Source organism: Diplodia seriata (genome assembly GCF_021436955.1).
Source record: "Diplodia seriata strain FDS-637 chromosome Unknown scaffold_1, whole genome shotgun sequence".
Classification (NCBI taxonomy): Eukaryota; Fungi; Ascomycota; class Dothideomycetes; order Botryosphaeriales; family Botryosphaeriaceae; genus Diplodia; species Diplodia seriata.
This window is the reverse complement of record NW_027117308.1, coordinates 1,092,330-1,119,993: the sequence shown is the minus strand read 5'-3', so window position 1 is coordinate 1,119,993 and position 27,664 is coordinate 1,092,330. Positions and strand designations below refer to the sequence as shown.

The 27,664-nt window shown below is 57.3% G+C and overlaps 8 protein-coding genes across 8 annotated transcripts; 3 read left to right on the top strand and 5 right to left on the bottom strand.

Moving 5' to 3' along the window:
• Positions 1-1,593: 1,593 nt before the first annotated feature.
• On the bottom strand, positions 1,594-5,364 carry SLS55_000335 (uncharacterized protein; the record flags this gene model as incomplete). The annotated part of the gene is made up of 1 exon (XM_066771847.1): positions 1,594-5,364. The coding sequence occupies one exon, from the start codon at positions 5,362-5,364 to the stop codon at positions 1,594-1,596; it is 3,771 nt and encodes a 1,256-aa protein (XP_066637126.1).
• A 3,665-nt stretch (positions 5,365-9,029) lies between these two features.
• On the bottom strand, positions 9,030-9,501 carry SLS55_000334 (uncharacterized protein; the record flags this gene model as incomplete). The annotated part of the gene is made up of 2 exons (XM_066771846.1): positions 9,030-9,050; positions 9,340-9,501. 2 exons carry the CDS (start codon positions 9,499-9,501, stop codon positions 9,030-9,032), a joined length of 183 nt encoding a protein of 60 aa, XP_066637125.1.
• A 69-nt stretch (positions 9,502-9,570) lies between these two features.
• Positions 9,571-10,960, top strand: SLS55_000333 (uncharacterized protein; the record flags this gene model as incomplete). The annotated part of the gene is made up of 2 exons (XM_066771845.1): positions 9,571-9,918; positions 9,977-10,960. 2 exons carry the CDS (start codon positions 9,571-9,573, stop codon positions 10,958-10,960), a joined length of 1,332 nt encoding a protein of 443 aa, XP_066637124.1.
• A 1,098-nt stretch (positions 10,961-12,058) lies between these two features.
• On the bottom strand, positions 12,059-12,694 carry SLS55_000332 (uncharacterized protein; the record flags this gene model as incomplete). The annotated part of the gene is made up of 2 exons (XM_066771844.1): positions 12,059-12,665; positions 12,690-12,694. The coding sequence occupies 2 exons, from the start codon at positions 12,692-12,694 to the stop codon at positions 12,059-12,061; spliced, it is 612 nt and encodes a 203-aa protein (XP_066637123.1).
• A 26-nt stretch (positions 12,695-12,720) lies between these two features.
• Positions 12,721-15,219, bottom strand: SLS55_000331 (uncharacterized protein; the record flags this gene model as incomplete). The annotated part of the gene is made up of 4 exons (XM_066771843.1): positions 12,721-14,318; positions 14,375-14,670; positions 14,723-14,847; positions 14,953-15,219. The coding sequence occupies 4 exons, from the start codon at positions 15,217-15,219 to the stop codon at positions 12,721-12,723; spliced, it is 2,286 nt and encodes a 761-aa protein (XP_066637122.1).
• Positions 15,220-16,023: 804 nt separating this feature from the next.
• SLS55_000330 (uncharacterized protein) lies at positions 16,024-19,334 on the bottom strand (the record flags this gene model as incomplete). The annotated part of the gene is made up of 10 exons (XM_066771842.1): positions 16,024-17,472; positions 17,527-17,814; positions 17,878-17,905; positions 18,055-18,193; positions 18,840-18,909; positions 18,962-18,988; positions 19,045-19,079; positions 19,132-19,165; positions 19,220-19,242; positions 19,298-19,334. 10 exons carry the CDS (start codon positions 19,332-19,334, stop codon positions 16,024-16,026), a joined length of 2,130 nt encoding a protein of 709 aa, XP_066637121.1.
• Positions 19,335-19,703: 369 nt separating this feature from the next.
• MRD1 (Multiple RNA-binding domain-containing protein 1) lies at positions 19,704-22,453 on the top strand (the record flags this gene model as incomplete). The annotated part of the gene is made up of 3 exons (XM_066771841.1): positions 19,704-19,931; positions 19,982-20,749; positions 20,951-22,453. 3 exons carry the CDS (start codon positions 19,704-19,706, stop codon positions 22,451-22,453), a joined length of 2,499 nt encoding a protein of 832 aa, XP_066637120.1.
• A 995-nt stretch (positions 22,454-23,448) lies between these two features.
• On the top strand, positions 23,449-26,932 carry SLS55_000328 (uncharacterized protein; the record flags this gene model as incomplete). Its single annotated transcript, XM_066771840.1, has 4 exons — positions 23,449-23,857; positions 23,920-24,096; positions 24,159-25,896; positions 26,926-26,932. The coding sequence occupies 4 exons, from the start codon at positions 23,449-23,451 to the stop codon at positions 26,930-26,932; spliced, it is 2,331 nt and encodes a 776-aa protein (XP_066637119.1).
• Positions 26,933-27,664: the final 732 nt, after the last annotated feature.

Below are 27,664 nucleotides of genomic sequence, written 5' to 3'. Positions count from 1 at the left end.
TATGAGGGAAAAGGAAGGAGGGAATCAAGGAGGGAACATTGACAGAGTAGATGGAAACGGAAAGCCTAGGCGGACTCTGCTGCAATAAGGTCCAGAAAATTATGAATGAATGCATACCGCGCCCCCATACGGCCGAAGAAATATGAACCACATGAATAATTGTAGAGTGCATACCCTCGTTGTCATTATCCCATAGATCAGTAGTTACTAGGGGCTTTCGGTTCTTTGTATCCTCACTTCTGTCATGATAAATAAGGCACTATCCTGCATGTTGCCCATGATCCATTAATCACCGTAGACCGCTCCCCCTGATCCACCAATTCCTTCAACTGTTCGACACACTGCCCGACGTTGAAGGGCTTGAAGAAAGGAAAAAGAATAGGTGCAAGGTTAGTGAGAGAGGTGGCATGGGACTGGGTTCCGTGATGTAGTGTTGATGGCTTCGGCGTTGTGGACAGTGATGCCGTCCTGCACTGTATATCTCTTCTTCACGATGGAAGAAACACGGATCACAAGACTCACAGTAGAAAGCACAATCACGTTTTCAAGATCCCATGTTATAGTGTAGCTACCTGAGAAGACCAGACCAACCAAAACCAAGCCCTCAAGACCGATCCGGACGAACCCTCAATGAAGAGCATTGCCGTTACTGAAAAGCCAAAAGGGAGTTTCGCTAGGCCCTGTCTTTCCATTTTATTCCAGCAGCTACCCGTTGTAATTCCTTTTTTTTTTTTTTGTGTCCTTTCTTCTTTACTCGCTCGGAGCTTTCTGATTTTGCAAAACGCTCGTGTTCAGCCAGCGACTGGGCTCCAGTAACATCCTTGTCGCATAGGCATGGATCACCGAGGACCCAAGACTGTGAGACCAAAGGATGTTTGCCTCTGGCAGAAGAGAGGGAAAAGAGCCTGAATCAGGAAATGTAGCAAGTGGGAGACCTGTCCCATGCAGTATGTCGTTCTCCCCGTCGATATCTTCCCCCAGCCTCCGCCCATTATAGTTTGTGTTGATCAAAGGAAATGCAGACCTTTGTTCCGTTTCCGTGTTCGCAAGAAACCAGTCCGTGCTATGCAGTGTAACGCAGAGAATGAGAGGGGAACGAACAGCAAGAAATTGTGCATTAGACCAAAGCGTTTGTCATCCGGGACGTTGACGCTCCGTGGGGAAAAGGGCAGAACGGTATTCGTGCCGTCGAAGAAAGTGCAAAGAAAAAAGTCGAAAATGCCTCCGGTTTCGCTTCAAGAGATCAAATGCAGAGAAGAGCTGAAGGGGGAGAACCGTGACCAGCTATCAGGTGAGAATGCGCCAATTGATAAGCGCGGCTGATCAAAGCACTGACCGGCAGTGAGCTGTGTTCTCAATTCCTCCGGAAGATGACGACGAAAGCTCCAGAGATGCGTCAAGCCCAAGGTATGGCCGTTCAAACGTGACGTCGTAAACAATGTGCCGGTGGCACGACTCATCAAGGTCCTCTCCAACCCTGATTAAAACTAGCTCAAGCAAGAGCGTATTCTCCCGAATGATCGTTGCCAGTTGCCATGGCTCGGGGCCCAACACCAAGAATGTGATGTCGCAGCGATGACCATCTGGTCTGAATCAGAAGACGTGACCGAGCCACAGCGCCAGAATCAGAACCAGCACGATGACCTCTGCCATGAAGGCGATCATGGCACACTTCTTCTGGAACTGACCGACGTGGAGTACCTCGCGGCCGCTCATCTGGAACATCAAGCCGTCAAATGCTCCCAGGAACAAGAGCATGGCAGTCGGAGGGAACCAAGCGCACATCGCGAAGATCGCCCACGAGAGATGCTTCTTCTTGTTGATTTTGCCAGTCATATCAGACGAACTCGGCCTCGGAAGTTGCAGCAAATGCGGCGAATGGCGTTGGAGAGGCTCAACTGTGCGGTTGGAGCCCGGGCGAACAACTGTGCCGGATTCGGAACGGTCGTTTGTGAATGTAGCGCTTTCTTGGCAGCGAAGCGTCAGAGGGAAAGGGGAAGTCATCCCGCGGACTGACGCCCGTGGCATGGGTAGGCCGCTCATGCGCGGAGTACTGTTCATTGAAGAACCCACTGATGAAGACTTCAGCTGTCGGTAACGCTCGGCGCGGCTTGATGAAGCGGCACGAAGTTCATCAATCTCCTTGCCGTAGGAGCTGAGCGGCGGTGCCCTACTGGATTGGCTACTGACGATGCTTCCTCTAGTAAGAGGTGATGGCCTGTACGACGTAGGAGTTTGGAAAGGGTTGAATTGGCCTGTATTGGCCATGTGACCCGCAGTAGGGCTGTAGATATCAGCGTTGCTGGACCTGCCCAGAAGACTCTGCCGCGCAGGAGTGGACATGCTTGGCGGAGAGCTGGTGAAGATCTCCTCGTAGGCTCTGACGTTTTCTGGAGTGGACCCGACCGTACTGCTGCCGGCAAAGCGCATGCCAGTACCCATTGGCGTACCAGTCAGATTAGCTTCAGGACCGACAAGTGCGAACTTGTCAAACGAGTTGACACGACTGCTCCCGTTTGCCGTAGAGCTTGAGGGGCCCAGGCCGTGGGATCTGGTTCTATGGGCCAAAGGTGACATTTCATGCTCCTCGACGATCTCGTCGTTTGGACCGAAAGGAAGGAGATCCTTGACCTGGGCTGCGGAAAGCTCAAAGGGTCGCGAATTTGCTGAGTTCGAAGCGCTCACGGTAGAACGGCGAGTGTCTCTTCCAAAGCGACTTTGTCGGAGGAACGATAGCTGGCTGTCGCGGGGAAACTTGGGAATATCCCTCGTCTCAGAGGGTGATGTTACGACCGGGCTAATGCTGTCTTCATGTGCTAGCCTGTCACGTCGCCACGGGTTCGTGTTCGTTCTCTTCAGCGGAGTAATATCCTGCATCGGGAGGGCTGGCTCAGTGGAGTTGCGACGGCTGTGATCTCCAGGAGTCGTCGTTGGGGCAAGGGTCTCCCAATCTCCATCCGTGCCCTGGCTGGCTAGAGTCGCCGGCGATTCGTTGCGTGGGCCCGGGGACACGGAACGCATCCACATTGCTGGGATATCGCTACCGCCGCTCTTGCGTTCGGCATTGCTGACCATCGCTTGCCTGCGAAGACCGGACTCTGATTGTACGGACGGAATGTTCTCCTTCTCCGGCATCTGGAATGCGATCCCGCCGACGCTCACATCGGAATTCGTGCTTGCGTTCGTTTCAGAGCTGAGCAGGCTGTTCTGAGTGCGGTCCCGGCAATGCTCGAGCTCTGGCGTTCCCCGCTGGCTGTCGCACCTCTCTATAAACTCTTGCAGGGGCGATTGAGGCAGCCTATCGCCCTGGGAGAGGCGGCTACCCTCAGTGATCACAGACATCCGATTCATCGCATCAATGTTGCCAGAAATGCCGAGCAGCTTCCGTGTGTCGCCGTAAGAAGAAGCCCTGTTGGAGTAGTCCTCTGATACATGCGCATACACCCGATGAGCCTCTCTAAGCTCTCCGGGAGCAAGAGGAGGCGGGGAGTTTGGCGGCTTTCCCGGCGAAGGGCGCATCACACCCAGTGACTTCGGGAACACGCCATCCTGAGGAGTGACAGGGCTGGTCACAGGGCTTTCAGGATTACCGCTACGACGCACATCGTCAAGGCCGAAGTCGAATTTACTAAGTCCGGAAATGCGACTCGTGCGAGGGCTTGATGGGACCATGCTGCGTAGGCTAGGAACTCTGATCGTATCGTCGTCTTCATCTTCATCATCAAGCATCAACTGGTTGGTGGAGACGGTCGCGTCAAAGGTAGTGTCACCACCATACTGGTCGTATATGTTCCCCAATGTATTGTCGATGTTCTTTGACAGCGTACGGCCACCCCGACTGTCAACAGACGGATTCCTGGATAGGTTCGTGTGCACCGAGTGACGGGGCGTGTCCTCGAACTCGTATGAGATCTCGCCGCTGTAGTCCGTGATCTGATTCTTGACCCCGAACGGGACGCTTCGCCGGTTACTTAGAGGTCCAAAGTACAACGAGTTCGAGTCGAATTCCGTCTCGGGGTACATGGAGACTTGGTCATATTGAGGACCGCCCGACTCCGAGAGGGTTTCCCACGTGTCACCAGAAGGACGCGTAACATTGACCCTGGTGTTCCCAGGGACGATCGTCTCGGATGAGCCGAAAGCACCCTTCGCCGGGGCATGGTAAGCGATCGAGGTTGAGCTGTAAGGTATGCCCTTGAGCTCTTGGTCAACCTGCACGGGCTTGCTTTCTCTCTTGCGAAAGACTGTACGTGCACGATCGATTAATGATGCCCGGCGGTCGGGTTTGTTGCTCGAAGGAGCGGCAGGCATGCCCGAGGACAACATGGCTTCCGCATGGTCGCGCGGTGGCTGATCCGTGTGCGTCGGAGACTGGAACTTTGACTTTGCGATGGACGCGTGAGCGGACCTCAAGTCGTCGAACAGGGGCCGCGGCGGCTGCCTGGAGGCAGCTTCGTCGGCGGCGGACTCGGGTGACATGTCAGCTGGCAATAGTTGGTCCAGTGACGACCTGTAAAAGTAGTCATTGGGTTCATCCTGATCTGCGGGGGTTTCCAGGTTGGAAAGATAGAGAGAGTTGTGGGGGTTAACAACATCGAAAGACGTGCCTCTGAAGTGAAGAAGAGCTGGAGTAGCTGGGGGAGTGTCCAGCAGCGAGGACGTGGGCGCTGGATGCGACTCTCGCGGCCAAACGTTCAACGGGCGGGGTTGTGGTGGCTCGGGAAAAGGAAACTTGGAAAGCGTAAAGGTGGAGGTGCTGGCAAGACCTGCAGTTTCGAGCAAATCGACGCTGGAGGGTTCGGTTGGGATGGGCGAAGTGGCGAGCGGGCGTCGGATCTCGATGTCTTTCGGGCGTGGCAATCTCTTGCGTGACCCAAGGCCAAAGTCGCGCGGAAGTGCTGGGGTGCGTGACGCGTTGACAGGCGGAAGATCTGCAGAAGACGCGTTGAGGCGGGCAATGTCGCGTAGGCCCAGCGACGGCCGCTGTTGCAGAGCTGGCAGTGAACGGAACGAGGACACGCGCAGGGCGGTGAAGGATGAGCTGGGCTCGCGGCGGTTCGGCTCCGAGTGTGCGGTTGACGGTGGAGACGGAGGCAGCTGCGGAGGGTTAGGCCGGTGAAGAAGAGGCTCGCGCTCGCTGGCGTTCAAGCGGGTGGCGGCCGCCTTCCTCTTGAGCCGTCTGCCTCCGGGTGGCTCGGGGGTCCTTGGCGAGCCTTGCTGCTTGCGATAGTCGTGCAGCGAGAGTGAGTGGATGGGCGTGTAGGAACGCACAGAGGAGGTGGAGCGAATCGAAGGTTGTGGAGAGTGGGTGGGGGTGACGGGAGTCGCGACGCGTTCGTGGAGCGTCTCCGAAAAGGTCGACATGGCTTGGCAGGTGCTGCGCTTTCACGTGCGCAGACCCTGAAATAACCGTCTGGAATATCGTGCGAGCCCACTGAGGGGAGAGAATGAGAAGTCCCTGCTGGATCTCACCCTTCACCGGCACCGATGCATTTCTGTCTCGTCGGCAACGGTGGCTTGGCTGTATGCCGGCTTCTTCTCAAAGAGTCATCGGGATCTCTGCTTCGACGTCTACTGACACCAAACGCACCGTCAGCACCACGCACTTTTGGCGGTTTCCCAAACATTACTCACGGGTGCCAAGAAGAAAGCGAACGACGGCACTAAAAGCTCTCCGACCCAATATTTCCCCAAGCTCTTCGATATACGTCAAGTAATTGAGGGCCTAAACAGAGGACGGAGGCGGCGCTCGAGTGAAGGAGGAACAAGGCCAGCTTGTTCGCCGGAGTGCGGACTTCGCAGAGAGACGGACTCGGAGCCGGGGAGATCGAAGGAGCGCGGGAGATTACGATTACAGCGAGCGGGTACGCGCAGCGGAAAGGTAGCACATGCGAGAGGCAGGTCGAAGTTCAGTGCAGCAGTAGTGAAAGGACAGATGGGGAAGCAGCAACCGGCTGAGGGCAAAAGGGAGGCGAGCTGGCTGATGAGATACATGGCTCATAAGAAGGAAAATAGAAAGCGTGCTAGCTGCCAGCGTCCGTGATTCCAGAAAAACAATCCTTGCGGGTCACCACTGCAGAGAGCAGTCCCCCGTCACGACTGCGCTCTCGACGGTGGGTGGTGGACGGTGATGGCGACAGGGCCCGTGCGCTGACTGCCACTGCAGGGGTGCGGCAGCAGGCGCGTCCAATCAGCCCCGGCAGCCGCCTCCAGCACAGGCATCGCCATTCATTTCGCTCAGCAGCCGCATCGTGTCGCCGGAGCGGCGTCTGCCAATGAAGGCCGCAAGCTGTGTTTCGCGGCAGCTAATGCGCGTCACCTAGCCCGGTCGTCGCGCCAATCCGCGGGCGCAGGTGCCTTGCCTCTTGCGCGCCCGATGATGGCTGTGCATGGCCACCCGGCCCCGCCGAGATCATCAGCTGTGGGCACACCATCCCGGCTGAGACATGTCGACGACTCGCTGCGCCGCGAGCCTTGTGTGGATCGTCCTGGGATCATCGACGAAGTGGTGTTGAGGTGTTGTTGGGGAGGCGAGCGGCCGCCCGAAGCGAGAGGCCAAACCGACTTGGCGTGACGGCTGACCACCACCTTGTCGATCCTCAAACGCGCACACTGCGCTTCCGTCCGCTGCCGTTCGACTCTGTTTTCTCGGGACGTTTCAAACCGCTGATCGACTGCGTCAGGCGGGCAGATCCCTGGCACTTCCCCACTCCCCCATTTCACGTCGTAGCACCAGAAGTGCAGCTGCAGGCTGCTTGTGTTGCCAGAACCTATACAGCATCACGACGCTATGTGGCTGACCCTGCAACCATCCTCGAATGACTGAAAGAATGTCACCGAATTCTGGAAGAGGCATACCTAGTGCTGTCTTCGTGAGCGGCAAGACCTCGTTTCCTTGTGTGGTAGGTGCGAACATGGAAACACCATGGACCTCTTTCCTGCATCGGCACGTCTGCCCCGACGCACATCTTGAATCTCCTCAGTCTTCGCGTCATCCAACTTGACATCCTCGTATCCATTTCCCCCTACTCACTGGAGCGCGGCCTTTTGCGTACGCGAAAGCCGTGCCTTCCCTTCGCCCTTCGGTACAGCTCGCGCTACCTGGAGTAAGCGGACCAGCATTCCCATCTTGCCCCCCCCCCTTTTTTTTTCATCATATTACCCTTCCCCTGGTCCAACAAGCAGCGTTTGACCCGTGGGCGACTGGTCCCCATCCTCCCTCTGGTAATCGCCTCGACATCAAACACCATGGTCACGGCATATAGCACCGGTCCTGAAGACGCGTCGCATGGAGCTGGGAGCGATAATGTTCGGCGGCGCAGTACAACAACCTTCAGACATCGAGTGCTCAGGCAACTGTCCGCCGGCGACCACAAGGAAGACGCTGATTCCGCAGTCAGCCCTTCTGTTACCCGCAGACCGTCTTTGTTGAACGCCCCTAGAAGGAAGCTGCCCTGGCTTGATGGCAAAATCTCGTCTGACAAAGAGGGTCACCGGAAGCACCGACATGTTCCTGGAGCATTCGAGTCGGATGACGATACGTCTTGGTCTACGATAGAAAGCAAAACTCAACCATCGCCAGCACGCCCTGAGTCACCTCTACCCAAGCCATCGCTCAATCTGCATGTGCCACACAATCCAAGCTCGGTCTACACCCCGTCAATGTACAGCACCGATGCAGTTAGCCGAGCGAGCATCGGCCCTCCCGTCCAGACCCCGAGACCACACAGATCGTACGAAGCTCTGATTTCCCCACCTGCGATGCCTACAAATGCAGCGCCTGAGACTGGAAATAAGATCCCGTTGCGTCATGAAAGAAGAACGGATTCTCATCTTGGAGACTCGGCAACAAGCAGGCCCAAACTGCGGGCTCCGCTGACCTTGAAGCCAGTTGCTCCCGTCCCAATCACGCCTAATGAACCGCGAGTGTCGGGCGTTGAGTCAGCCCGTCCGTTCCAGCCGACACCCGCCGAGGCCGGGCTTCAAAGGGCAATTGGTAGTATGGCAACCCTCATGCATATGATGCCGCCCATCGTCTTGAGTCTAACGGTGTTTCTGAAGTACTGGAAGATGCCGCGAGATCTCTGGAGAAGACCCCCTCACCGGCATCAAGAATGGACCCTCTGCTAGTGTCTGACTCCTTGGACACCTCTTCCGACGAGACACCTACCGAGCTGGAAACATCTTTGAGCCCAAAGACCAGCCACTCCTCTAACAGGACATTGCTACGCGCACATTCGTTGTCAGAGAACGCGCATCCCGTCAGTTCCATTCATACTCACAGAGACGCATCGGTCTCGTCTTCAAATATCCGTCCAACTTTAATAGTACTGACTCCAAGCCAGTCCCATGAACGCAACTCTGCCGATCCAGTCGTCACCGACTGGGCATACGCCGAGGCAAAGAAACAGACTCGCCTTAGCAGCCCTTCCCTGTCTTCGATCTCGACGACAACGAGCACATCAAGCGATGTCCAGCAACAACCAAGTCCACATTGGAGAGCATGGCACAACAACACAAAGCGGCAAGTTCGCCCCTCCTCCATCGACCGCCATGTGCACTCGAACCGATCGCCACCTACCAAGAAGGAAGTCCATGATCACATCAAGCGCCACGGAGTTCCACCAACGCCTCAAAGAAGCAGTTCTTTGAAACATCGGAAGGTTGACATTCCCGCACATCAACATTTCCAACGCTTTCGGGCCCCTCAAAACACCCAGCAGATCCGAAATCGACGGAAAGAGCGACGCAGCGAGAAACGGGAGCGTTCTGGCGGGCACAAACGACACAAACCTCCACAACCGTGGGATGACCTGGATCCAGAATCTTCCAAAGGGCTCGGCATGGGTCACCCGGCTCGCACCCATGTTAGTTACCGCGGGGCTGAAGGATTGGATGTTTTCCAGCGTCAGCGTCGCGAGCCCATTGCGAGAAATTGGGGCACTGCCAAGAAACGAATCACGGCTACTGTTGCATGCATCAATACTGCCTTGGTAGGATTTCTGATCGGGGTCTATGTCAGTACCCGTTCAGTTCTCGTGTGATTTCTTCTGATTTGGAATAGGCTGGCGAAGTACCTCGGATCCAATACGCCATTGCCGATCAGGGACACTTCGCCATCCTGGGAAATGTGGTGTGAGTGAAACCCCCCATCTGTACAATTGTACATGCTGAACGAACAGTCTGTACCTGGGGCTCGCCATCTCAACATTTTTCTGCTGGCCCTTGCCGCTACTACACGGCCGCAAGCCTTACGTTTTGGGATCTCTCGCCATTCTGTTACCGCTCCAATTCCCACAGGCACTGGTGGTCGGCACTGCACGTGATCCGGAGACGCACCTTTATCGAGTAGGACTTCTTCTTCCTCGAGCTGCCTCCGGCCTTGTTCTTGGTTTTGCCCACGTCAACTTCATTGCTACGCTCCTCGACCTTTTTGGCGCATCTCTTCAAGCCGCAAACCCTCATGAAGAACTGGTCTTTGTTAACGACGCTCGCCGCCATGGTGGGGGAATGGGACTTTGGCTGGGGATCTGGGCCTGGTCCTTCCTGGCCAGCATTGCCGTCGGTTTCATGGTCGGGGCGGTACTGATCAGCAGCATAAATCCCTCTTGGGGCTTCTACATTGTGGTCATCATGATCGCATCTGTACTCATCTTGAACGTGCTTGCGCCGGAGACACGAAAAGCACGCTTCCGACGCTCGGCCATTGAACTGATCGACCCCAACTCCGAGTACGTGTACCAGCGCATTGTCCGAGGCGAGATCAAGCTGCACATATCCCCGGAGGGACCAGACTGGTGGGGCCAGGAGGTCGCCGCCGGCGTCTGGCTGAGCATTCACATGTACTTCCAACTGGGCTTCAGCGTCCTGGCCATGTACATCGCCTGGATCTACGCCCAATTTGTCCTCGTCATCGTGGTAAGCCGGGCCCCCAACTCATGCCCAAAGCATCACACCACTAAGAACCACTAAACAGCTCCTCGGCGCCCTTCTCTCCCGCGACTACCGCTGGCACCCGCAATACGTCGGCGCGGGCGTGACCTCCCTCGCCATCGGCGCCCTCCTCGCCATCCCCCTCACCAAAGCCGGTCTCTTCAGCCGCGAGCGCACGCGGGGCCCACGCACCGACAGCATGACATTCCAACCGCAAATAACATGGACATCGCACATGACGCGCCGCATCATCTTCACGACGCTCCTCCCACTCGCGGGGCTCGCCTACACGCTGTCCTCGGCGGGCCCGCGCCGCGCCCCCGCCATCCTCCCCATCCTCTTCGCCGCCCTCGTCGGCTTCCTGTCCGCCCTGGCCTGGGCCGAGACGCACGGCCTCGTCTTCGAGGCCTTCGACACGTGCGACCTGCAGCCAGGCGCCAACACGCGCCACCGCCTGCAGTCCATGGCCGACGTCGACCGCCGCCGGCGCACCGCCTACTCGGCCTTCCCCCGCGTCGCCGCCGGCATCGCCGTCGCGCACACGTGGGCTTTCCTGCTCGCGGCCGCGGCGACGGCCGTGGGCGGCGTCCTCACCAGGCGCCTCGGCGCGCAGACGAGCACCGGCGTCGTCGCCGCCGTCTTGGCCGCGTTGACGGTCGCCCTGACGGCCGTGCTGTGGCGGTGGCGGCGGGTCGTTGTCATTCCGGATGGGGTGTTTGGGGATCATGGCACTCGTGGTGCCGACGTGCACTCCACGGGGCACGATGGGTTGGAACGGAGGAGTGGCGAAGAAGAAGAGAGTTGGCGCGCGGCCATGATGGGCGGCGGTGCGAATTGCGGCCTCGACGACGCGCAGGCGGAGAAGTTTGCGGGCGAGTTCGGCACGCGGCCCGCGGATTGGAAGCCCGTCATCATTGGCAATCCGTCGGGGCGGGTGCGCAGGGTCAATGTGTTGGAGCTGGGCAGGTGGAGTCGGTGGAGCGAGATTAGGCGGTTGAATGGGCTGTTGCCGTCGAGGGATGATTGAGCTGGTTGGGCGAGCCGGCTGATCGGACTGGTCTGAGAAGGGCTAGGGTTGGTTGTTTTGGTTGGAGGATGTTGTGATGGGAAAGGAGAGGAGAGGAGATGATTATTGTGCTGGCAGATTGGACCCTGTGCGGTCGATGATTCTTCTTAGCTGTTGTCTATCAATATTCAACTGCCTCCTTCGAGATGCATACACTCATCATAAGAGGACTCTGCTGCAGCGAAAACGAGACAACGGATTGATACGTGTTGTCGAGCAAGCGGTGAAAAGGCAAAGGATTGATCAATGATCTACGTGTATGTACATCAGTTCTGATTGCTTCACTGCCGCTCGCCGTTCTCTTGCACCGGTTTGTTTGCTTATCCACCTTACTGTCACTTCGCATCTTTTCGCAAACGGAGCAATCAAAGCGTAATAACTAGGCAACTCTGATCTTCGCTAGGGAAAGGTTCTGTGAAGAGAGTAAGAAATAAAAAATAAAAAGACATGAGAGGTATCCAGACAGAAAGTCGTTCGTCTAGCAATTCACCGCGTGTTTTTTTTTTTTTTTTTTTCGCCCACGAGCGGCCACAAGAGTTCCATTTGCAAGAACGCTATTTGTATTTCTCCTTCTGCAATGCAATTGCATAAGTATACAGTGGAGCCTTTTGGCGCCGGGCGACAACCACCTATGACGCAATCATGCGTGCGTGTTGAGTGATGTGTGAGCACCATGATGGCCGCCACCGCTGGCGGGGGACAGCAGGTAAAAAGTCACTACCATGGTGACCCCGAACGCCGGGCTCAACCACAACCCAACACAACGCATTCCCACGACGTCCCATCTCCCACAACACGTCCTTACCACACACTGTCTCTATCGCAGTTCTCACGACCTTTCACATATGCTTCATTCTGCATATCACACAATCACTTGACATCGCTCAAAGACTCATCCGTACCGATCATTCTTCATCATTGCACTCGTAAACAACCTATCTGCCTACCCAATCTCATATGCGGCTAATCCAAAGGACTAGCATCCCTCAATACACCAGTTCGTGAAGAAGGGTGGAGAATGGGAGAGGTGGAGAGAAGAGGGGTGGGGAGGGGCGGCGTTTAATATCCGCTGCCTCCATATCCGCCACCACCACCGTAGCCGCCCTGGCCGTAGCCCTCACGACGACGGCTGCCGTACTCGTCCTCGTCTTCGAATCCGCCGGGCATGCGGTCACGGCCACCGCCGCCGCCGAATCCGCCACCCCCGCCGTACTCCTCACGGGGCGGGGGGCGCTCGCCATAACCACTACCGCCACCACCGTATCCACCGCCTCCGCTGTACTCAGAGCGGCCGCCGTAGCCACCGGACTCACCACCGTAGCCGCTGCTCTCCTGGCCATAGCCACTGCTACCGCCTCCGTAGCCGCTCTCCTGGCCGTAGCCGCTGCTCCCACCTCCATAGCCGCTGCCGCCACCGTAGCGCTCGCGAGAACCGGAGCGGCGACGCTCGCCAGAACGACGGCGCTCGCCGGAACGACGACGCTCTCGGGAGCCGGAACGACGCCTATGTTTTTTGCTATCGTCAGAATCATCATCGTCTTCGGAACCGTAATCACCGCGCTCCTGCTTGCGACGCTTCTTCTCCTCCTTCTCGCGACGCTTCTTCTCCTTCTTGCGGCGCTTCTCGTCGTCGGAGTTCTCATCGTCCGAGCGACGACCCTTGTGCCTACATGCTGTCGGCGGGAGGAACGACATGGAAGAAAATGAAAGAGAAATGGTGCTTACCTGGACTCAGAAGAGTATTCGTAGCTGCTCTCCTCGGTGCGCGTCTGGTAGCTGCCCGAGCCATAGCTACGCTGCTCGGAGCTGGCCTGGTAGTCGTAGCTGGAGCCGCCCTCGTTCCTGTGGCGGGAGTACTCCTCACGCTGACCGCTGCCGTCGTCATACTCAGTGCGGCGGTACTCAGACTGGTCACCGCTACCACGGCGGCGGCTGGCGCTTTGGTCGTAAGATCCGCCACCTCCATAGCTCTGGTCACCGCTACCGCGGCGGCGGCTGGCACTTTGGTTGTAAGACGATCCACCTCCATAGCTACCGCCAGATCCAGACTGGTGGTAGGCGTCTTCAACTTCTTCCGACTTCTTCTCGTTGTCCATCACGTTGTCGATGGTTTTGCCAACGATGCCGCCCAGCATGCCTCCGAGGACGCCGCCGCCAACAGCCTCGCTGACGCCCGAGCCAATGTTGCTGGCGACCTTGTTCTGCTGGCCGCTGGAGCCGCTGCCGCTGCCGCTGGCCTTAGCCATGCCAAGCGGCTTGCCACAGCCGTGGCCGGAGTCGTGGACTCCTTCCTTGTGGTTGCGACCATTCTCAACGCCCTCGCGGGACAGCTTCTCGCGGAGGTCCTCCTTCTCGCGCTCGCTCTTCTCCTCCCACCACTCCTGGACAACGCGGAACATCAGCTGACGGCCATCGCTAGCGCCGTCGCGGCCATGCTCGCGCTGAGCGGGGTGGTGGAAGACACCGGTGACGATGCGGTCAAGCGTGCGGTCGACGTCGACGCTCTCATCATCCCAGCACTCGACGATCTGGGGAACGACCCACTTCAGGACCTGAGAAGCGATCTTGCCGGCGGGCTCGTTCAGGATGTTGCTGAAGTGGTCCTTGGACAGCATAGAGTGGGTGGGGTCGGAGCACTCGTCATCATTGAAGACAATGTGCTGCTTCTCGACAGAGGACTGGATGACCTCAGAAGAGCCGGTCTGAAGCTCAGACTTGACCTGCGTGAGGAGGGGCAGGATGAAGGGAGCGATAAGAGAGAAGACGAAGATGTTGATCTGGCTGGTGAACTCCTCGATGAGGTCGGGCAGAATGGGAATGTTGTCAATGGCCTCGGAAACAGACTGCATGATCTCGTCGTGGAACTCCATGATGGGCAAGATCTGGCGGCGGATCTGCTCAGCCTGCTCAACGAAAGCCTCGGGCTCCTTGGGTGTGATCTCCATGTTCTCCATCTGGCCAGCAGTGGCATTGGCCTCGAGCTCGTCAGCCTTGCCAGCCTCGTCCTTGCCGCCGAACATGCCGTCGGGAAGCTTGCTGAGGAGATCCTTGACCATGCTCTTGGCCTCGGTGTTGCGCTGAGCATCGCTGATGGTACCCTCAAGCTCCTGAATCTCAGACTGGGTGGCCTTGTCGTTGACCTCGCCCATGACGGAGTGCAGGAAATCAACACCACCGAAAGTACCAGTCACGATAGGGTAGATTTCGCGGTCGACACCCTCAACCCGGACCTTGGCGTTGCGGCCAACGTGGGGGAAGACATTGCTCTCGCCAAGGGTACGGAGGCAAAGTTCGGTGAAGTTGGAGTGAGCAGAGTAATCTGGAAGCCGAATCAGTAAGCCATACCCAAGCAATGTGGAAATCTTAGTTACTCACCCTCAAGACAATGGCAGCCAGTACCGAGAAGCCTCAGGGCCTCGTACAAATCGTCCTTGTTTCCGTTCTCGTTGTAGCGGCGGGCGAGCTTGATCGAGCGGCTGAAGAGCTTGCGGACGAGACCAGCGGAGGTCTCGATGCCCGCATCTTCGTTGGCAATATAGTTCTTCAGACCAGTGCGCTCATCAATGCCGAGCTCAACGCTTTCGTCGACCGGGCCACGAAGACGTTGGTCGTACTCGCGAGCATCCAGGTTGTCCGCGTAGTCCTTGGGGTTGTCAATGTGCTCTTCGGGGCTGTTCAACGGGTTAGCGTGTGTCAAAGTGCGAGAGGTGGGTCTGAACGTACCGGTAGCAGCCAAGACGTTCAGCGGTGACTTCAAACTCGCCAGTGCCGTATCCGAAGGTCATGAAGCCGAGGATCCAAAGCAAAAGCCTGATGGCCTCGGCGCTGACCATCTTGAGAGCGCCGACCTGTGCAGGAGCCACGTCAGCGGGGTTCCATCCTCAAACCGCGGCCACCGAGCTCTGGGCTGCGTGAAAGCGGGACTGGAGCTGTGCCTGGGTGAAGAGACTTACATCGACGGCCTGGGAGTAATCGCGGAGCCAATTGCCAAAGTAGACGCGCTTGACGTCCATCTTGGAGAACTTCTTGCCGTTGCCAGCGCGGCCCATCAGAAGGGCAAGCAGGGTGTCCTCGATATCGCCATGGCGCCAGTTCTGGCCCTCGATCTTAGCGGTCGAGGCGATGTTACCGGCACCGAAGGCATGGGCGGGGCGTGCCAGGCAGACCAGCAGCACCACGCACGAGAGAAGGAAGAGAGGGGAGAGCCGAAGGGTCGGCATGGTGGGCACAGCGGGTGCGTCAATGCAAAGGAAATAGATAGGGTGTGTATGCAGGTGTTGGGGTGCAGGCAAGACACAGGTGGGCGAGGCGGAGGGGAGGATGAAGAAGAGGGCAAGCTCGTGGAAAAGCTAGGCGCTGTTGTGGTAACCGCCCAAGCTCGAAGGAGGGGCACGCAAGCACAAGCACAGCTGGGCCGGATCGACCGTGCTGAGACACTCGCGCCTGGCCAGCAAGCTTCCCACTCGCCGCGCTTGGCATGCTTGGCACGACGTAATAATGGCCACGGCTTGTCTGGCGAAGACTGCAGTCTGCTTCTCGAACACGTCCCTGGCGCGCGCAGACGGACGCGCCTGTGGTGCTGTCTCTGTGCCTGGCTAGCTCCCCGCCTGCTGAGATCCTGTGCCCGTTGGACCCTTGGGGAGGGTGCTCGCCGGCCGTCGTGCCCCGCGTCACGGCCGTCACACAGTTAGCGCGACGCGCTTCGACAGGGATGACACGAGTCAGCGGCCCGCGCCCACCTTCACACTCGCCATCTTGCACATGCTGATGCCGTGCGCCACACCGGTGACGGAAGTTCGGCAGCCGATGGCAGGCCTCACGACACGCCGATTCGCGTTGTTGTTGGCCAGCCGCGTCCATTCCATGTCATCGTGCGTTCTAAAAATGGTCTGCCACCGGCATTATTGGTTGGACGAGCGACAACGCGCCCACTATGAAACGTTTGCAGTGACGCGCTTCTCCACAACGCGAGCCACCCCTGCCCAGCTGCGTCGTGATGAGACGACCTGGCTTGTGGATGTAACTCACGCCAGCTGCACCGCGAACGTAACCTTCCCTGCCGACATGTGTGCCAGGTACCCTCCCAGCTCCTCGTTGTCGTCAATTGGATAGTTCACTTCCCTGAAATCCTGTCCTTTGACCACTCCCTCGATCCGCACCGCGCTCGACCCTGGGTGCACCCTTGTGGCCAGCGCCCGCAGCTCCTCCATCGTGCCTGATGTCAGCGCCCCCAGCCAGATGCGCGGGTCCGTCTGGATCTGCGAGTGCGGATGCAGTCTGAAGTACACGGGTATTGGTGTTGGTGCCGGATCCGTGTAAACCGGCGCGTAGCTATACTCTCGTGCCTGCTGTTGTTGCTGGCCAGAAGAACCGGCTCCACTGTAGTCTTGCTGCTGCTGATGCATTACTTGTTCATGATACGCTCCGCCCTCCTGGTGTTCGCCGGCCAGGTCGTTGGCCGCCAGCAGAAGGGACGGGTCGATCTGGAGATCGCTAGCACTGTTCACTTCGGGTGCTGCCGAGGTGGCTGGTGTGGGCGTGGTCGGAGCATATGCCGTTGGCGTCTTTTCCGGACTTTCTTGGGCGCTCTGAGACCTCTGCGTGCGAATAGGTGTTTGCATATGGCGCGGTGGAGCTGGCCCGGGGCCCGGTCCGGCATTGGCCTGCTTCTTCCGCAAGGGATCACGCTTTGCCTGGTCGTCTCGCAGCCGCTTCATGACATCGCGGCAGAGAACTTCCAGTGCCTTTAGCCGTTTCGCGTGCTGCGGGTCCTGATCACTTTGTGCAACGATGCGCTGCAAAACGGGAGAGCCTGCGATCCACTGATCTTTGAGTTCCTGCCAGTGCTCGGGCCCTGTCTCCAGCTTGCTGCTGACGTGGTCAGCTTTGAGCATGTCATAAAACTGTCCCCGAATCAGCCTGCTCTCTTCCGGATTGACGCCTATGATGTTTTTCGCTTCTGCAATTGTCATCCTGCGTTCCATCGTGCGCATTCTCTTCGTAACATCGGTGCAAATGACATCCAGTGAGAGGGATTTTTGGTCAGGCTTTTCGCCTTGTTCGTCAATGAACTGCGTTCGGAGATGGTCGTTCTCGGCAATCAACCGATCTTTGACTTGCTGCCACTTGTCTGGCCCGGCAACGGTCTTCTTTACTACACCCTCTTCTTCGCAGATGGTCTGGAATTGATCACGTAGCTGGCGATATAGCTCGTTATCCAAGTTCAGATAGGCCTTGCTCTCGTCAATGGTCGTCTCAGAAGGGAAGCGCGGTGGTCCTGCGGGGTCAGCAGGTAGACCAGCCCAACCACGCATCCTGCGCCGACGTTTCCGGCTCCGCCAGCGCTCGTCGCTCTCTTGCTGTAGCTTTTCCATGCGTTCCTTCCTCTTCCGCAGAGTTTCAGGATCGGGTTCTGGTGATGGTTCTTCTAGTGCGGGGCCAGGAGTGTGTGGAGCTGCAGTTCCTTCATCGTCCTGTAGTATGTAAGGTCAGTATGGGATGTGATTTGAGCTGCGAGTCCCACCTACGGCAATTGCTTGCTGCAGTTCCTTCACAAAGGCCTCCGGATACGTATCGGCGGTCTGTGCTCCAGCTGGCGTGGTCGCTACTCCTTTCATTCCATTAGGCACTCTAAGCAGCCATCTGTTCTTTGCTCGAACACGCATGAGCTCACGCTCCTTGAGATCGAAGCCTTCATCATTTAGAATTTGCAGCATGTCTCTCTGGTTTGTGTTCTTCTCCCAGAGCTCTTTGACGCGACCGACGAGCTCGGGGTTCTTGTGAGCAGGGTTCTGTTTGCTTGGGAAGTCCCATCGCTGTCGTGTTTGTGAGCAGTTGTTAATGACACGTCGGCATCTTGGGGAATCAAAGCAACGAACCTTGAACTGGGTCTGGAACGCGCGTTTGCTATTGGCAGTTAGCACTCTCGCTTCGCGTTTGGGTAGAGTACGGTGGACCGTTGAGGCGGCGCAAAATCGACGACATGCCTTGGTGTGAAATTCCTTGTTTTCCAGAAATCCATGACTTCGTCGAGGGACCTCTTCTCCTCGACATACATCCGATAGCACTCGGCCTCCTTCCCCTCCCAATCGTACACCATCTTGTCGGGCTGCCGTGGAACGAGTGGTTCGGTGAGAAGGTAAAGTGCGCTGTTGGTACGTTGGCGCGACCTGATGTTCGGCGGGCGCGTCTTACCTTTCGCGTTAAGCCCTTAGCGCGGGTTTCAGCTGATCACGTGTTTCCAAACCACCTTGCTTCCTGAACCAAACCACGACAGGAGGCTAACAAGCGCCTAGTACCATGAATAATTTAGAGGTCCAGTCTCTCGACGCCGGGTCTTCGCCGCTCAGTATGTGGCGGAGATGATTGTATTTGTTTGCTACCGTGTCGGCCAATCAACAGAGCCAAGTTTGATATCAACCTTACACAACAGCGCGACTCGAAACCGTTTGCGCCCCATAATTTAGGTCGCACCAGGCTTGGAGAGTCTCTATCAGTGGAATTGCACTACAGGTTCAAGAATAGGGGCCGTTAACTGAGTCTTGCATTACCGAACTACTGAAGATATACGAATGGAGAGGGTCGTGAGAAGTGAAGGAACCAAAGCCGATGCATATCGCTAATTTACCAGGCGCGCCAGGGTCAAAGTCCCGTGCGGAATGGAGATGCATGTTGGTGGGAATCACGCTTCCTCCATATCCAAACTCCTTGCGAGAGCCGAGGGTTCTACTGCGTCTTGAAGAGCAGAATCGCACAGTGCCCCAAGTAGAAGTAAATGAAGTGCTTCGTTTCTGGAACGCCGTCAGCTACAGAAGGATACACAACGCAGCTTGCGGCCTACCGTGCGTAACGAAGCTTCCGAAATTCCTGCCCACGATGCAGTGCCAGGTGGCTCCTCGCTTGTCGTCAAACTGTATCTTGTTAGCGTCTGCGTGGTGTATAAGTTGGGGCTGGGCGTCTCACCTCTTTCTTAATGTACTGGGCGATGTCCTGGAGCTACATGAGCTTGCAACGGTTCCCGCCGGCAACACGCGCCCACGACATACCTTCTCGATGTTGAACTTTTGCATGGCCTCGGTTGCTGCGGGTGAGTCAGTAACTCCGCATGCGAGCATGGGGAACACAACACTTACCGACTTCAATAGCCTGCTCTTGCATGTCCAGGGTCTGGGCGATGATTAGCTAGGAGTGAGAGAGGCTCCAGAGCAGACGGCGCCTCACCATGTCCGCGGACTTGACCTGGGCTAAGAGAGCCGTCAGCGGCGCGGTCGGGGTGATGTGCAAAAAGGGGCAGCTTACCCTCCAGCTTCTCGGGGTTCTTCTCGTTGTTGGCCATGGCGATGACGCACTGCTGGGGAAACGGATGCGGAGGGTGGGACGATTAGGGACGGGAGAGGAGCAGCGCTATGGAAAGAGATGGAGCAGGCGGGTGGAGCTGATTGGTCAAATATCGCGAGAGTCTCCGGATGGGGCTGTCCGGCATGTGAGGGCATAAGGGAGTGGCCGCAGGGGGCGGCGGGCTCTGGCGATGCTTGGCGACCGAGTCGGCGCTTCCGCTGCCACGCTAGGGCCACCAGCCAACCACCGCTCGCCGGCGAAAAAAAAGCCTGCGGGCTCCGCAATATTGTGCAACTGTTTACCTCGCTCTCTGCGCACACATAACACTCGCTTGCCGCCCGCTCTCCAGCGCGCCTGGCCTCTCACCATGGCCTCCTCACGCATCTTCGTGCGGAACCTGCCTCCGACCCTCGGCGAGGCCGACTTCCGCAAGCACTTTGCGCAGAAGGACGCTGTCACCGACGCAAAGTTGCTGGCGCACCGCCGCATCGGCTATGTCGGTTACAAAACCCCAGAGGCCGCGGAGAAGGCCGTCAAGTACTTCAACAAGACATTCATTCGGATGTCGAGAATAGGCGTCGAGTTAGCCCGACCCGTAAGAAACACCTCTCGGTCCTGCGCAAGAATTTGCTAACAGCTCTCCAGATCGACGATGCGCCAGAGCCCAGAAACCGCAAGCGCGCCCCGACCGCAGCGCTGCCAGTAGTGGACAAGGCGTCTGAGGAGTCGGCGGCGCCGGCGGACAACACTCTCAAGCGCAAGAGAGGTGGCGAGGATGCTGTCGAGGCCGATCCTAAGCTTAAGGAGTTCCTGGAGGCTATGAAGCCTGCCAGTAAGAACAAGACATGGGCGAACGACATGCACATCGACCAAACGGCGACTGCACAGGATAGCAACCAGGTCGAGCCGGTCAACGTACCCGAGGCCGAGAGTGATGACGAGTATCAAACGGTTCAGAAAAAGCCCAGACACTCTGAGTCGACGGCTGTGGCTGAAACATCCGATGTTCCCGCGCCAGCTGCCCAGCCATCAAGTGAAAGCTTGTCTGGGGACGAACAAGATGGAGAGGAACTGGCCGAGTCGGGGCCAGTATCTGACCTTGACTGGCTGCGTGCCAAGACAAGCCGAACGCTGGATGTCGTTGACGATGATGAGGAAGAGCTCACACATCGTCCGAAGTCTCATGAGAAGGAGGTTCCCGTCACAGTGGCTGACAAGGAGACGGAGTCGGCCGATGATGTCCAACCGCCCACTTCGGGTGGCGGTGCAGTCGCCGACAGAACCGATACCCAGGTCAACTCTGACGTCGAGGGCATCCGGCAGACCGGGCGTCTGTTCCTCCGGAATTTGCCCTTTGATGTTTCGGAGGATGATCTGCGGGGTCACTGCAATTCCTTCGGTGCCCTGGAAGAGGTTAGTTCTCAACATTCCTTTTACCCTGCATGCCTCTTTCGTGATGAACACCAGATAGGGACAACCGATGCAATGCATTTGAGGAGACCCTGGGAGAAAATTTTAGTAGATGCTTCTCATTTTCTGATCTTTCAATGAGGCTTCATCCCCTTCATTTCACATTAGCCCTTTCACAATTCGGATGCTAATGCCCCATAATAGGTACATGTCCCTCTCGATCCGAAGACGGGCAAGGGCAAGGGGTTCGCTTACGTTCTTTTCGAGGATCCTGAGCACGCTGTCCGGGCTTATGAGGAGCTCGACGGCAGAGTCTTTCAAGGCCGTCTTCTCCACATCATCCCTGCCACTGCAAAACGAGAAAACAAGCTCGACGAATTCGCCATATCGAAATTGCCGATCAAGCAGCAGAAACGCATCCAGCAAAAGGCGCAGGCTGCCACCTCGACATTTAACTGGAACTCCCTGTACATGAATGCCGATGCTGTCATCTCGTCTGTTGCCGATCGTCTCGGAGTCAACAAGTCTGAAGTGCTTGATCCTACGTCTTCCGATGCAGCTGTCAAGCAAGCCCATGCGGAAACGCACATCATTCAAGAGACCAAGGCGTACTTCACACAGAATGGAGTTGACCTCGACGCCTTCAAGAAGAAGGCTAGAGGGGATACTGCCATCCTAGTGAAGAACTTCACCTACGGTACCACATCCGACGAACTCAGGAAGATGTTTGAAGAGCATGGGACCATCACCCGCTTCCTGATGCCTCCCAGTGGCACCATTGCCATTGTCGAGTTTGCTCAGGCTCCTCAGGCCCGCGCTGCTTTCGCGTCGCTTGCCTACAGGAAAGTCAAGGACTCCATTCTCTTCCTCGAGAAGGCTCCGAAGGATCTGTTCAAGGAGGGTTTCACACCGCAGGCTATGCCCACCGCTGTTGCCTTCGGCCCCGAGGGCAAGGCTAGACTCGCCGCTTCTGACCTGCTTGCCGCGGAGGCCGCACCCGATCAGGTTGATTCTTCCACCCTCTATGTCAGGAACCTCAACTTCTCGACAACGACGCAACGCCTGACAGAGGTTTTCCGACCTCTCGACGGGTTCGTGTCTGCGCGCGTCAAAACCAAGACAGATCCGAAGAAGCCGGGACAAGTTCTCAGCATGGGCTTCGGCTTTCTTGAGTTCCGAACCAAGGAGCAAGCTCAGGCTGCCCTCGCGGCAATGGACGGTTACAACCTCGATGGTTACAAGCTCGCGATTAAGGCGTCCAACAAAGGTCTCGATGCGGCCGAGGAGCGGCGTAAAGAGGACAAGGCTCGGAAGGCAGCCGGTCGGCAGACCAAAATCATCATCAAGAACTTGCCGTTCGAGGCAACCAAGAAGGACGTACGCGCTTTATTTGGTGCCTACGGACAGCTCCGCTCGGTGCGCGTACCTAAGAAATTCGACGCCTCAGCGAGGGGTTTCGCGTTTGCCGACTTCACGACTCCTCGCGAGGCGGAGAACGCCATGGACGCGCTCCGCAGTACCCACTTGCTTGGCCGCAAATTGGTCCTGGACTTCGCCTCTGAAGATCCGGAGGACGCTGAAGAGGAGATTGCCAAGATGCAGAAGAAAGTTGGCACGCAGGTCAACAAGGTGGCCCTGCAAAACCTCACGGGTGCCGGGAGAAAGAAATTTAATGTCGCAGGCACTGACGAGCTCGAAGAAGCTTAAGACGGTAAAAGAGACGGAAATCCCAAGGATTTTGCCTACGCGGTCCTTAGCCCGCTGCCCGCGTCGGCCCCTTGCTTCTTCGGCGAAACGCGATGTCGAGCGCGCCACTCTGGTTTGCTACCCCTTTGGAGGACTGCCATGGCTGATTCCCATTGCCTGGGCCCGCCACCGGCGGACAGGACAGCACGATCTCGTCTCGGTAGCGGTCGGCCGAAATTCACTGTGCAGGTGGGAAACGTCCTGAAGTCTTCTCCACCGCGTCCGTGAAAACCTTGCTGCGACTGATGTCTTAGGCGCGCGTATCGTCCACGCGAAACAGAAATCAAGGGCCATGACGCCTAGCAAACCAATTTCTTTCTGCTCTCACACGCTAACCTCCGTCGCATTCCTGTCGAAAGACTCGGCTCAACTGCCGCAGCGCTGCCCGCGGAGTGGGTGTGAAGAACATTCCTCGCATAGGCGACATCCCTGGCACCGCAAGAGGGGTCTCAACTCACCAGAACGACCATGTTTGGGGGCGAAAGGCCCGGCCAGCCCTTGCTTATCAGGCTAACATGATAGAATAGAAGGAAGTCAGCATTCTTCTAGTAGTCAATCTATGAAAATCAGACAAGAACGTCAACAAACGTCCATGAAATCCAGCCAATCCCGTCGCGCCGTGAATCTTGGTTAGATTTGGCTTTCCTTATGTCATTGATCGACCCACGCCTCTCCTGCCGGCCGTTTCCATGGTGCCCTGCGGCATTGTTCGACAACGAGGCTCCTTTCTGAGTCCAACACCCAGCCTCCTATAAACAACAGTCCACTTCTCTTGCATTCCCACCTCGCCGTCCACATTCTCTTTCTCTGTCAAGTCATTCCTTTGGTCCAGCTCTCTACGTTCCTTCGTCTTTGACTGCTCTGCTCGAAAGAGCGAAGCCCAGAACCCAGACATTCTTACTTTTGAACCCTCATTCTTATCCCATCGCGCGGCATTCCCTTCCCGAAACCACATAATGGAGAGAAGCTCATGCATCCTGCCCTCTAACGCGCCGGCTCTTCACGATAGTATCATCGACGACATAGGAGTTGCGAGACCGATCCTGCAGGAGCGTTGCAGCAACCGCCAGCAGGATTTCCTAGACACCGACCACCGCAAGCATGGTCTATATCAGCCCACCGAGAACTTCTACAACAACAGCGCGGCACAGGGCTATCTAGCATCCGCCCAGAGCTCGCACGCGGGCTACGCGGCGTCCGCCTGGCTCGCCGACGAGGACGAGCGGGTCAGACAGGAGGCGGCTCGGCTGTGGCGGATGCTGTCACGGTCGGACGCGTATCGGAAGTATCGAGCGCGGCAGCCGAAAGACTGCAGAGAACAGGATCAGAAATGGCCCGAACACATGGAGTTGGCCTTCTTCTCAGGTAGGACCGCTCTTGGCGACCAATGGGAATTATCGTGGCACTGACGTGTTCTTGCATTGCAGCGCTGGTCAAGTACCCGCCAATGGGCCGCCGCAAGCAGATGCACGAGGGGAAACCCCGCGGACGGAACGAACTCATAGCGTATGCCATCGAGAAGTGGACCGGTGAGGCTCGGACGAGGAAGCAGGTTTCGAGCCACATCCAAGTGTTAAAACCGCTCTTCAAGGAGTACCCGAAGAGTCAGTATACTCAACCTCATCCGCCGCCAGCTGTCTCCCCACACGCGTGCTGACCCTTGTAGTCATGCGGTACATGTCCAAGGAAGATCTCGACCACCGCCGTCATCATCGGCACAACTCTAATGACATGCTTCGGCGGCGCTTTGGGGCCTCGGCGAGCATGCGGCCGCTGGACTTCAACTCCATCGACCAAGGCTCGATATACGCGCCTCAGCAGCATGCCGCGCTGCCACCACCGCGCCAGATGCTTTCATCAAGCCCCGCCTTGATCCCTGCGTGTTTTGAGATGAACGCTCGGGACACGACGTCTGACCCTCCCCGCTCCCTACACTGCTTCACGCGCTTCCACAAGCGCGCCGAGCAGGCGCCGCTCTATGTCTCTGATCTGCAGGACCAATCGTCCGGCATACCGAAGCACCTTCGGGACATGCTGGACGATAAGGATGGGCTGATAAACTGCGACGTCATCCTTGCAGAGTCGAGCATCGAGCTGATGGCAATGCACGCTCCTGGGGACAGCACCGAGCTTGGCATCCAAATCGAGTTCAACAGCACCTACGAGTACGCGCTGTACGACCACTTCGAGTCCCACACGCGCTTCTACACCGGCGACGACCTCGCAACGGAGCCCAAGAGCGTGCTAGGCTACGACCAGCACTACAAGCGACTGCACGCCGTGGCGGGCACGTTCGGCAGTGGCTTCTGGGCAGGCAAGCTGGGCGAGCTGTCACTAATCATGCGGAAAGCGTACAAGAAGAAAGGGGATCTGGTTCCAGCGCGCGGCGCCGTACAGGCTGACGACGAAAGGCTCCAGCAAGCCCGCGAGCACGCCAACCAGACGCTGGAGGCGCTCAGTGCGGTCCAGGAAATCTTCGCCGTGCCTCGAGGCAGCATCGCCGCCGCCAGCGGGTACGGGACCGAGTTGCCAGCCCCCGAACGCGTTCTCATCGTCGGATGGACATTCCGGCACGCGGACGCCGGAGTGGCTGGAGCGACGACCTGGCGCCGCGTCGTGCTGCCCCACCAGCAAGCCAGCAAGGAGGAAGCCGCCCTCAAGCAGGAGGCCTCCCAGCCTTCCTTCATGGACGGTGGTCCCGGCTCGCTCAAGCAGGAAACCGGCAACCTCCCCTACGGCGGCCTCACGCTCGACACCATGCCGGGCAGCGGCCTCATGACGCCCACCACCTCCACCCACCCCTCGTTCGACGCCTCGGCCCACAACGGCGGCTTCGACCTCGACCCGCTGTCGGCCATCGGCGGGCCCTTTTCCGCCGGCTCCGTCGCCGCCGCCATGGCGCCCCTGTCGGCCGCCTCGTCGTCGGCGCCGTCGCTCTACCAACATCACTCGCAGCACCACCACAACCCCCACCACTCCCACCACCACCACCACCAGCCCCTCTCCTCCTCCTCCTCCGACCTCGTCTCCACCCTCTCACTCCCCCAACAGCAGCAGCAACAGCAGCAACAACAGCAACCCTCCTCCTCCGTCGTCGACCACAACGCCCTCGACTTCACCGGCGGCGCCATCAACGTGTGGATGGAGCCCTCCGTCTCCATGCAAGGCTACTACGACATCGCCGCCGCCGCCGCCGCCTCGTCGTCCTCGCAGCACCCGTCGCCGCTCGAGCAGCACGCTCACCACCTGCACTCCCACCACCACAATCCTCACCACCATCACCATCATATGGGTCTGGGGACGCCGGGGGCTGGTGGCGGCGGAGCGCATCAACCCCCGCCGCCGCCGTCGCATACGCCCGTGGGCTATGGCCCCGGTCCCGGTGCGGGGGGCGTCGGCGATGCGTATCATCCGCGCGGCGCGCCCAGTTGGGGCGGCTACGGGGCGTTGTTGGAGGATGCGGGGTGGGGGACGACGACGCCTACGACGACGAATGGTAATGGTGGCGGGGGTAATAGTAATGGTAATGGAGGGGGGTATGGCGACGGTGTCGTTGTTGCTGGGAAAGATGGGGTCGGCGTTGACGGGGGCGTGGTGGGGCAGGGGAAGCTTTATTTGGACGAGTCGGGGCAACAGCAGGGTGGTGGTGGCGGCGGCGGCGGTGGTGGTGGAGGGGGAGGGGGATATCATCATCATCAGGGAGGGAGGAGGGATAGTGGGATGTTGGGGTTGTAAATGGTGGGTGATATGGGGGTTTCGTCTGTCTCTCTCTCTCTCTCTCTCTCTGTGTGTGTGTGAGTGAGTGTCGTTCGTTCTTTCGTTTTTTCGTTTCTTTCGAGCTGTGTGTTTATTTTGTCTCCTTTTGTACTGTTTTTGTCTTGTTGATCCAGAAAATTTTCGGGAAAGAAGCGACGATCGAGAATGGACTGTCATGTACGAGATGATGGAGAGATAAAAGGAAGAAGAAAAAAAAAAGAGGGGAGTGGAGATGATGGAGAGGAGGGAGGGGACGGAAAGGGTTTTGGACGCTCGCTGATATGCGCCGGCTGACTGAACTGATTGACTGATTGAACTGACCTGACTAGCTGACCCAAGCGGCTTTGGAACCTCGTTGCACCTGTCTATTTTACGCAATCTTGCATGACCCGGTCATGCTAGTGTCGGTTTTATATACCCCTACCGACCATTTCACCGGAAAAAAAGTTTTCGTTTTCTTTTCGCAGCAGTCGCTTCCTGTCCACTGTTCGGCTTGTCTACAACTCACTCGTTCTTGCTCGATAAATCGTCACTATTTTTATTTATAGTAGGTAGCTTTTTTTTTTCTGAGTCCCTTCCCCCTAACCCTAATTTGAAAAATATGGTTATTCGCTGTCATTGTTTTCCCGTCGAATCGACCTTGTGTCTCTCTGTGTATGCTAGACGTAAATGCTTAGTTACTAAATTTATTTTTCGCGAATCTTTCGTGAGAACACTCGTAAACTTGCACTCAAGCAACGTCTGATGCAGTGTGTGCGAGGACGGCCAACTCGCTTGCATTCAAATGTCATGATACTTTGCTAATCTCCACAATCAAGTCCCTACTCCTGCGTCACAAAACGAGTAGGGCCAAAGGCACACTGGGCTTGAGCCAGCAAAAGGGAAGGTCGGCGAAACCACGCGGTCCGCCTAAAGTTGCCCCACTCCGGCCCCATCCGGCGGAGGAGAAGCAAGAAAAGGGCAAAAAAGATGGCTTGCTAACCAGTCTGAGACTGGTAAGACTTCTCAGGTCTTGCAGCTTCTGTGGATCGAACACAGTACCTCCAGATACCGCACAGATGATGCTGATGGGCTGAAGTGGACTTCAGTCTGTTACATTGTTAGTAAATGAGTTGAGAGATAGAGATTGTGTGGTGGCACGAACCTGGCGCTCTCCCAAGTGAGCTAAAGCTGCTGATTGGTTGATAGAGTGTGCAGTTGCTTGGTAGTTTTATGTGCATTTACAAACATTTCCAGCAGTAGCAGCAGCGAGGCCAGAGAATCGCACAAAAAGCAGACCTCAAATTTTCACCCCACGGTAGAGGCTCGGCAAGGGGCCACGTCTTCACACGTGATCTCGTCTCCCACCTTATCTTATCTCGACGCGTCTGCCTGCGCCTTCCCATCCACGCGCGCTGGGAAACTATTTCGCGTCGT